The 10,820-nt window shown below is 36.1% G+C and overlaps 1 protein-coding gene across 4 annotated transcripts; it reads left to right on the top strand.

Annotated features, from left to right (window-relative positions):
- LOC109726922 (serine/arginine-rich splicing factor RS41-like) lies at positions 253-9,838 on the top strand. Of its 4 annotated transcripts, none has more exons than XM_020256740.1 (6): positions 253-366; positions 4,017-4,150; positions 5,665-5,777; positions 5,878-6,113; positions 8,409-8,675; positions 9,453-9,838. In XM_020256740.1, exons 2-6 carry the CDS (start codon positions 4,045-4,047, stop codon positions 9,481-9,483), a joined length of 753 nt encoding a protein of 250 aa, XP_020112329.1. In that variant the 5' UTR covers positions 253-366; positions 4,017-4,044; the 3' UTR covers positions 9,484-9,838. The 4 variants fall into 4 exon arrangements, with proteins under 4 accessions (XP_020112329.1, XP_020112330.1, XP_020112332.1 ...); XM_020256741.1 differs by having other exon boundaries at positions 260-366; positions 4,006-4,150; XM_020256743.1 differs by lacking the exons at positions 253-366; positions 4,017-4,150 and adding an exon at positions 4,288-5,458.

The raw sequence follows: 10,820 nt of genomic DNA, 5'->3' as shown, positions 1-10,820 counted from the left end.
ATAATAAGGGTATTTTGGTCAATTTGCTGAAAAAGCGGGCCGAATCTACAAAAACGAAAAAGGTGGTCCGATTTTGCGAAAGCCCAAAATAAGTGAATTTTTTATGCAAAAAGGCCTTTATAATTTGGGGGCCAAAAATGTAATTTAGCTTAAATTAAATAAAATTTACCCTTTAATTTCGTATCCATTTAACACATACCCTTTTTACGTTTCGCCTACGTGTCACCTTGTGATTGGCCGAATTAAATATCTCTGACATCTACGTAAAGCATACGGTCTCTCCCTCGATCGTGCCTCTTCGCTTCCGCCGCCGTCGTCGTGAGCGTTAGGGTTCTTCGCCCAAATCACGTTTCTCTCAATAGCAAGGTGAACGAAAAATCCCATCCGATTCCTTCTTTTTAATCCCTTAATTTTATAATGCAAATTATTCAGATCCATCCTTTTCGTCATCAGATCCCTCGAATTTTTCCTATTTTGATCTAATTCTTCGCACAATCTCTTCGATCCCTAATTTCGATCTGTGATCGTCAAAATTTTTATGCTATTTTAGCCCTTGTTTTGGCAGGATTTAGTTCGGGATCTTAGATCTGCTTCCGATTTTTAGTTTTCTAGGGTTCTAGTTCGCTAATTTGTGGATCCGTTTTGGTTTAATATGCCTCGTTGTATATTCTTTGTTTTTTTTTTTCATTTTTTATTGATTTTTTATGGGTATTTAGGCACATAGTTTGGCCATTGAAGTGATACTTGGGGAAATTTTAAAAAGCCTCTTTTGGCTTAGCGCGTATGCCCTGTTCTTCAAACCCTAGCACTTCACCCTTTTTTGCCTTTTATTTTTGTATTTCTTACAGACCTTTCCTTAATGGGTAGCATAGTGCTACATTATCTAAACCGTAGCATGTAATAAAAAACGAAGAGGGGGTGAAGTGCTACACTTTGGGCCTGTGGTTAGTAAAATGGAATTTCTCTGTACCAGGCGGTCGGTGCGAAGTTTTCTCTGTTACTTAATTTTCCCTTTACATAAGATGATAGACAGCATGCTTGCGACTTCTACTTAATCTCGCTGTCTGCCAAAGGAAGTGAAATGTTTAAACTATTGTGTGATGGTAATAATTACCTTTCTGCCTACAAGAAGCTGATGGTATGACGTAAATACGCACATCATTCCATGTACAGAATTGAGAAATGCGAAGACTATAATTGTTTAGCTGTGGAAAGTAAGGGCGTGCTTAGTTCATGGTTGGAATGGAAATGGGAAATAGAATTGGATTGCATTGGAATGGGAAATGGAATGTCGAGTCGTGCAAACATGCTCGGTTTATTATTGGAATGGAAATCGGAATGGACAATTGGAACAGTTAGGATTTTGAGAGTGAGTTTTTGGTTAATGGAGAGGAGAGTGATGAAGGGAGAAGACAAGGAGGTGCTTGTAAGAGAGGGTTTTGAGTGGTTTACCCTGAAATGGACCAATCCAAGATTCATAGCTGGATTGGGTCATAAATGGATTGGGTCATGAATGAATTAGGTCATATTCCCATTCCAGAGTGGAATGGGAATCGAAATATGATTCTTGTAAGACAAACAACAACTATCGGAATTAGTGAATCTCATTTTGATTCCACTGCCTAAAATAGATGAACCAAATAAGCCCTAACAGTTTGCTAGAACTTTACTTTAAGAACCTATCGGATCTGTGTGGACTCTTTGGAGCAGTTTGGTTTAAATGTAGTTCTATGCATGTTTCCTAATAAAACTAGAATGTTTTGTGGGCTAAAGGTTCCCATGGGACACCTTTTTAGGATCTATGCATGGGCTTATGAGAGAGAAGTAATGGCAATATCTATTTATGGGAGAAGTATTAAATGTAAATGTAATAGCGTAACGTGGTCGGAGGCATCTGGACAATAATGGAAGGCCAGCGACGATTCCTGATAGTATTAGCCAATAGTGCTAGTGGAAGGTGTGTGATGATTGATTGTGGTAGCTTGTGATGCTCTTTTAGAAAATCATTGCGACTTCTATTCATTTTACTCATTACTCAGAACTTGCACTACAAACAAACAAAGTAATCATGTAATTTTAGTAAAGCTTCGGGATTTTGATCGAAATTGCGAGGCATATCTAATTACAAACCAAACAAAGTAATCATGCATTCCTAGCAATGTGATAAGCTCATGTCTTGTGAAACAAAACATATAAATGAAGTAGACCACCATTCTGATTTCCAGGTATAGTATTCCAATGAATCTTGCTCTTTGAAGTAAGATGAAACCGTTAAGGAAAGATATCATAATAATCCAATCAGAGTAGCTATTAGAAAATGGATATAGATTCTAGGATAACACATGTAAGTCATTTGTGAGGGGCTTGAATTTTTTTTATTATTATTATTTTTATTTTTTTGGTGCGGTTGGGGGTTTGTGTAGTAGGTACACTTTGTCTGTAATGGGTCGAACTAGGAGTATCCAGTAGATCTTGTATACAAGCATACATGCATATAAGTGCAAAAGAATAAAAATTTAGCCATCTTATTCTTCATTTGGGCATGCTTTATGAGAGGAAATTTCTATGGAAAATATAATAATTTCCTCCTTAATATTTTTAACATATTTGCACTAGCATCAGGATATAGTTCTCAGGGCTCTCTAGCTCACATAAATTAAGAGGAAAGAAAATTCAGTTTTGGAGGCGGCCTTCATTTTGGATATAGTTTGTGAAATTTGACTAGTTTTCATACTTGCTCATGAAACTCATGAATCCAGCACGAACAAGACGATTTTGTAGGCACCTTATTGCAATACTGGTGGTTAACATAGTTAGTTACATGTCCTCTTGTAGTAGCAACTAGGTCAACTAATTCTAAGAAATCAGAGATCTCTTATGATGTGTACATAGTCTATCATAAATGTCGTTGCATTCCATATTTTATCAGTATCAGCGATCATAATATGTTGGAAAAGCCTCCAGCTTTTACCAGTAAGAATGATAAGCTAATAGCGTCCAACTAATTCCTTGGTGACTTATCTCCCTTTTAAGTCTTGTTGCTTGCCTCACAATTGAGGTTTCTATTACACGCCATCAGCGTGTTAACTTAATCAATTCATTATTTTTATTAATCACATATAATTTGAAGTTTATGGCTCAAGAAAGAGCTAGTGAATTGTGTGATTCTTCAATTTAGTTTCTTGTTTAAAAGAAAACCATAAAAAACAAATAATATGACATCAGGACTCTGAGAAAAATAGAAAAAGAGTTTTTTTTTTTTGCCAGGAATAATGCTATATTAAGGAGTTTGCCATTTTTCTATTATAGTTTCTCCCATTCCAAAATGATAGTTTCATCCAATTCTCTGATAAGTTGTACTTAAATCTGAATTTTAAATACATTGGATAATTCTAAGGGCCTTTATCTCTCTGTATATTAAGCCATTTGCTCATCAGTTTCATTACTAAACTGTCAAACAGAGTCAATTTTGCTAACTTTTGTTCTGTTTTCTTGTATTTTGTGTGTGGAACCAATATATTGAATAAACAGTTAGTAAGTTATTCTTTTATTTGATCTCAGAAATGCACAGCTTGTTACTTGCAAGCAATAGTTACAAGTTATTGCAAAATCTGCTATTTAAATGCTAAGCTAATGTTATTTTCTGCTGAAGTGCTTCATGAGATTGAGGATATTTTCAAACGTTTTTTCACATTAACGATAGTTTTGTCTAGTTAGTGCTGTGTATGATGTAAGTTTAAAAGCCTCTCTTGGAAGTTAAATTTTTTTTTGTTAGTTATAGTGCCATCATGGAGGATTTTGCATGTCCTTTGTCTATCTTTTAATGCAAGAAAGAAGTGCAGTACTTGATAGGTACTGCACAGTTGACATATTACTGCTTATTTACCCTTTTCTCCTTTTTTTCCATGATGATTTTCATCTTGATAATCTTAATATTCAATATTCTTCTTTTTTTTTCTCATTTTTGTTATCTTGTGGACTACTATCTATTTTACTCCATGTCAGTCTTTTGTCAGTTTCTAGCTGTGGACTTGCTTGATCAAGATGAGGTCCATATTCTGCGGCAATTTTGAATATGATGCTCGCCAGTCAGATCTTGAGCGCCTTTTCGGCAAATATGGGAAAGTGGACAGAGTAGATATGAAGTCAGGTAAGGTTCTTCATCTGTATGCTGGTGTTCCCTGCTGTTATAATTATGCTCACTTTTCATTTTGTATTTTGATCCAAGTACTTATATTTGAAGAAGAATTATGGTTAGACACTAGTAAATGTCTCTGAAGAATGATGTGGGTAGTCTCATCCAGTTTATGTTGGTTCGACCTAAACCAAATTAGATTGATTTCATCCCTTTGTGGACCAGCTACCTTCTCTAATGCCTGTAATGGTTATTTTGATCCAAGTACTTATATTTGAAGAAGAATTATGGTTAGACCCTAGTGAATGTCTCTGAAGAATGATGTGGGTAGTCTCGTCCAGTTTATGTTGTTTCGACCTAAACCAAATTAGATTGATTTCATCCCTTTGTGGACCAGCTACCTTCTCTAATGCCTGTGATGGTTGGTTTTCAAAGTTATTATTGTTCTGCTGGTCATTTTGGATCTTTTGAGCAGGTTTGAAGAAAATATTGTTCAATCTACTTCATCCTTTTTATGTTATAGTTTTGTCCAGCTCTTCTTCCATAATGGAAAAGTTAACGTAGTTATTTAGAGTATTTAACTACACTACCATATATCCTGCTTTCATATGTTCAAGTGTGATCTTGCATTATGAATTATGTCTTAGCTAATTTGCTGTGCTTAATGTGATATAATCAATTCTGCTACACCTATGTGCTTTCAACGAACTATCAACAAGGAATACCCTCTAGAAGAGAGGCTTATAATTGTGGACATGTTCTATCATCAACACCATTCTCGAGAAGCAGGCGCTGCTGCCATGTTCTGAAGAAACTACATCAGCTAACCAGTTACTACATCTTAAGAAGTTTGAGCAGAGCATTGATTTGCCGGAAAATCATTTTGTTGAGTCCAAGTCGTACTGATGAAGTCGGACTCGGGAATAGTTAAACAACACACTTCTTTTTTTTGACGTTAAGGCCCTGTACTCAACAATTTCTTTGACGCAGGAATATCTCTGAGCATCCATGCTCTCTTCCTGGTTGGACTGGGCACCACCTTTCCTCCCTGAGCCCACCTCATCTTCCTGTGTATTTCCAGGAGCTGATCCAATCCACAGTACACTATGGCACCTGTCCACCTGGAAACATACCCCCTCACGTTTCCATTGCATTTAATATTCCACGAACCTTGCCCACTTTCCCTATCCGATCATGTTTTCCATGCCGATCTCGCGGCCAGGCTGGAGAATAGATGGAGATGGCACAATCTGTTTAATGGCCTACCGCATGAGAGATCTTTTGGATTATTATACTCTGACATCACTTAATTCTTCAGTTGAGGTCTGTTCCCAATTTTCTGCCAAAGTAGTTCTAACTTTTGCATAAGCGAACAGATTATTCTTTTCTTTGCAGAGTTTCTCAATAATTCACGGGGGCTGCCAGAATCCGCTGTTGCCTATCCACTTTCCCTCCTATGTTTAAGGATTTTATTCACTATGATTATTCCTTTAGTGATAGGATTCTGCCTTCTGCATTTGAATGTGCAGGATTTGCATTTGTGTATATGGATGATGAACGCGATGCTGAGGATGCTATTCGAGGACTTGATAGAATGGAATTTGGCAGGCAAGGGCGCCGTCTTCGCGTTGAATGGACAAAGGTGTGTGACTTGCAAATAATTTGACGACTCATTTGTCCTGTAGTATATGTCAACTTTGTTATATCAATCTTACTAAAGGCTCTTAAACTCTATTTTGTAGCATGAACGCGGTGGTCGACGGTCTGGCAGTTCAAGAAGATCTCCAGCTAACACGAAGCCGACAAAAACTTTGTTCGTGATTAATTTTGACCCAGTCCATACCAGGATGAGAGACTTGGAGAGACACTTTGAGCCGTATGGAAAGATTTTGAATATCAGAATTAGACGAAATTTTGCCTTCGTTCAATTTGAGTCACAGGAAGACGCCACCAAAGCATTAGATGGTACCAACATGAGGTAATGTCTCAAATTTCAAGCGTTGGTAGTCTTCATTAGGACCTGACTCCTTTGTTGGTATGAATGTGGGTATTAGTACATGTTTACAGCGCTGATGGTTTAACACAATTAATTTGATCCTTTTTTTAGCACTCCTGATATGTAAGGAAAATTTTGGCTATATGCTGTGATATTAAACTTGATATCATTTATGACGGTTTGAACCCTATTATTTATCTTTCATAATAAGTTAACATCAGTTTTAGGGCCTGTTTGGTTCATGGTTTGTAATATTCCGGTAATCCTCGATATTTTTAATTGAAAATATTTAAATCATGATCGTACAACTCAAGTTGGATAGTTGTAAAAAGTGTTAGTGAAGTAGTGGAATCATTGAATATTCCTATCTGGTAGGAATATTAAATTATCATGGATTAGGAGGTATTCTCATTTTTATACTTGATGGGGATCATTAGTAGCCCATTAATTAGAATATACTAGTTCTTAATAACCTCCCAACCGAAGTGGCTTGATAAGTTAGTAACAAATTTGTCATTCCAAATATTAAATATACAATATTTTTGGAATATTACAAACCTGGAACCAAACGACCCCTTAAAGTTAACGTCTCGTACTTAGCCACTTCCGTATGTTAAATGCATTACTACATGCATATACCAATTGAAGCATTATTGGCATCTTGTCTATTGTAACATAGTATGCAAAGGACCTTTCTCTTTTGTTGGTGAGTTGCCATGCATTTAGTCATTTGGCGAGTTGCTGAATATTTAGTCTTTGGTCTTTGCTTATCTCATCACGGAGATTTGTGCTGCATGAGATTATGACTTGTTCACAAACTCACTTTTCTGCATGTAAGGTACTAAGGAACCCAATAGATAAATTCAAGAATGTCGATCACTTTTCCAGCATATATTAAAAAGCTTCATACCTATGGAGGTGTGGCTGCATGTAGGAATGAACAACACTATTTTATCACCTGCAACATGTAATGCAAGTATGCAATCTAAATACAGCAACCTATTGGCAAATATGCAATCTAAATAAAGCAACCTAATGACTAGTTTTTTGAAGTCTGACATTCTAAAACTCTTCATACAATCTATCATTTGGCACTTTCATATTCTTTAAGTTAGATGACTTTTCATGTTTGGCACTTTCGTATTCTTAAATTTAGGTAAGTGACTACAATATCATTAATTTGAATCCTCTTGTTTTTTCTAATCGTGAGGTGATGAGAGCCCATTAACTCATCGAGCATGGTGCCCCTATTATCTTCAATGTCATGCTTGCTTGTGGAGTTGTTATTGTGTTAGCAAGAACGAAAAGTTAGCATATCATGTCATTGTTAGAAGATGTAGATTTGATTTAGCGTAAAAAAAAAAGATCTGGTAAAACCTCTGCTTTGATGTCAGCCATTCATTTAGCACAATGGTTTTGTTTGCACAAGAACAATTCGAGAAAAAATTAGTGAATTGATGCCCTGCACAAGTTATTAGCAAACTAACACTATCCTTATGACCTAAACTTTGATGCACAAATAATTCATTTTAGCAACTGTATCCATATTGGATATGTATCGAATATCGATACTTGCCGGATACTCACCCAATACTTACATAGAAGTATCTGGCATTTTAAAATATTAGAAAAGTATTAAGATACTCAAGCAACACTCGAGTTTAGGGTTTAATATACTTGAGGGAGGGGGACATAGGGTGGAGCTTTTTTGGTCTAATCACGGACGGGATCATTGTTATGTGGCTTCAATCTAAAATCTTGTTTTGTAAGTTATTTCACTTTGCAGATGGATGGCACTTGCATCAAGGATACTTGCCTTGATGAAACTGAAGATTAATATTAGTTTGATTAATTTAGTGTCTTGATATATTAAAGCTTGGCTATCTTTACGTCTTTGCACAAGTTAGTGAGTTTATTGCTTTATGTTATTGAATCATCTTACTTTATATTTTTCGTAGGTATTGTCACATATAATAATATATTCATCAAAAATGCTTTTTTATTACCATTTTCCCCATGTATTGTATCCTGAAATTTTTAAGAATTTGCCTTATCGCCCTATCCATATCCCATATCCATATCTGCGCAATATAGTAACCAAGGGAAACCTGCACTTGAATCTTTTGCTATGATAGAGGCAGCGGAAGTGGTGAATGATTTATCTTATTCTAGTAGTGGTGGCTCATTCACTACTTTTATTGGAATAGGTTAAATAGGCAGCTTCACAGTATTGAGTTTAGTGCTTTCTAATCCTTCTATATTTTTAATGATGTGCAGCAAATTGATGGATCGGGTCATTTCAGTGGAGTACGCACTCCGCGATGACGACGAAAAAAGAGATGGGTACAGTCCTGATAGGAGAGGCCGAGGTAGATCTCCAGATAGGAGTCGTGACCGTGGGCGATCTCCTAGTCCTTATGGTAGAGGCCGGGAGAGGGGTAGCCCTGACTATGGTCGCGGTTCCAGCCCATACAGCAAGCCAGAGCGAAGGGATAGCCCTAATTATGGAAGAGAAGGAAGTCCTGCATATGATAGGTATCGCAGGTTAGTAACGTCGTGATTATATCTTCGGAGATCAATAATTATTGGGACATTTATACTTCAGTACATAATGTACATTTTGATGCATGCCTCTTAACTTTTATTCTTTTCGATCCGTCATCCTAAGGTTTCCTTTGCTTACATTTCCACTTCTTTTCTATAATTTAAAAGCTTTGACAGATAGAATTCTCTCTTCTTATAAGTGATTTGTTTGCAAAACTCATCTTTTTTAACAAGAAAAATTAAGAAGGAAAATAAATTACTACTCAATTTTACCTTCTGTTCCTAGCAAACCTCATAAATACATAGATTGGAGAAAATCCATCATCTGCTGGTGCTCTCTGCATAGAGATTTGAGTTAAAGAAGAAACAAGAAGTGTAACCAAACGAGGCCTTCTCTCTCTCTCTCTCTCTCTCTCTCTCTCTACTTCTATTTGTTTCAGTAGATTTGTTGTTAGACTGAAATGTAGTTCGAAGAACATATGTAATGGTCAGATTCCGAATGCATGTTATTAAACTTAAAAGCTAGCATTGATTTATTCATGGCAAATCTAGTGAAACAATGAAAAACGACAGCCACGTAAATTAAAAACAAAGGTGAGAAGCTATGGAGATGCTAATCAAAACAAAAACAAAAGTCAAAAAAACAAAACTTAGTTGGAGGGTTCTCCTCGCACCTTTTCTTCGTTTACCATTTTTTGCATTCTACGTCGCTCTATGTAATAGGGAAACTTATTGGATAACTTCCTCATCTCCTCTGACGATTGTTTTCTTGTGCAGCCGCTCTCCCTACGGACCGGACCGGTCGTAATGGGTTCCTACTTTATGCAGTACATGCATGTGGTGCAGGTTGCTTAGTCTGCTTTGGCATGGGCATTACTCCAACCTTCCTAGTTTTGTGCTGCTATGCACAAGTTAAACATTAGACCTGGAACTGTCTATGCATTTTTCATAGCTTTTAGCTGGCTGACTTATGGGGTTTGATTTTGTATTACTGTTGCATCAGTTTACTTGTAAAAGATTTTAGGGTGGTTTAGCCAAATGTTAGTCTGAACATTTAAGGGTTCTGTTTTCTTCTTCGCTTTGGGGGAAGAATGTTTCTCTATGTTGAGACCTGATTTACTTTACAGCAATGCTTGTTATGGGGCTTGAATTTTTATTTGTAAGTGCTTGTCGTGTTACTTCTGTAGCAACTGTTTACTGATAATTTTAATTATTAATATTAATGCATAAGTCCCTGCTCAACATATTTCAAAGAAATTTTAAGTATATTTAGCAGCAGTTTTCATCTGTCTTGAAGTTCATAGCTTTATTGTTGTAATAAAATTTCATTTGCACTGAAAGATGTTTGACAGGGACTCTCTTGAAATAAAAACTGGAGACTTCGAACTTGAAGTTACGGACCTGCATGCGATTAGCCTTTATATATATATATATATATATATATATATATATAAAATTGAGCTTCTATGCTTTCATAAGTACCAAGTCATTGATACTTGTAAATTTTCGGTCCTTAGATTAAAGGATGTGCGGTTCGAATGATGTAGCCCCCTAGGGATGAGTGGGTGGTTGGTTTAATAGTATAATCTAACGGATAAAAATGATTAAAGGCAGAGATCTAATGGTAAAAAATTTACAAGCACTAAGTGCTTGGTATTTTTAAAAGCACCATAGCCGGACTCTATATATATATATATATATATAGAGAGAGAGAGAGAGAGAGAGAGAGAGAGAGAGAGAGAGAGAGAGCAGAATTGTAGTGCTCTTAAAATTGCGGAGGTCTCCATACTCGTAAGTTGCTTTTGATGATAAAATTTTCGAAACACTTCAAGTGATATAAATCATGTTTAACGGTGCCGATTGTCGATTTGGAGGCTCCATCATAAGAAACAAATAGGTGGCAACGGTGCCCATTTGTTATCGATAGTATTCTAGCTCAACTATATATATATATATATATATATATATATAGTCCGGCTGGAATACTATCGATAGCATAGAGACTTTCGTGCTATCACATTGTTTTCGATTTTGCGGCTTTCAAATCAACGATCGGCTTCGTTAAACTTGGTTTACAATATTGAAAATATTTGAAAACTAAATTTCATAATTTTTCGATATTAAAGCTTAGTGATTAAAAATTTT

The sequence above is a fragment of the Ananas comosus genome, linkage group 22 (genome assembly GCF_001540865.1).
Source record: "Ananas comosus cultivar F153 linkage group 22, ASM154086v1, whole genome shotgun sequence".
Classification (NCBI taxonomy): domain Eukaryota; kingdom Viridiplantae; phylum Streptophyta; class Magnoliopsida; order Poales; family Bromeliaceae; genus Ananas; species Ananas comosus.
Note: the sequence above shows the minus strand (reverse complement) of the source record. Positions and strands in the feature narration are given on the sequence as shown.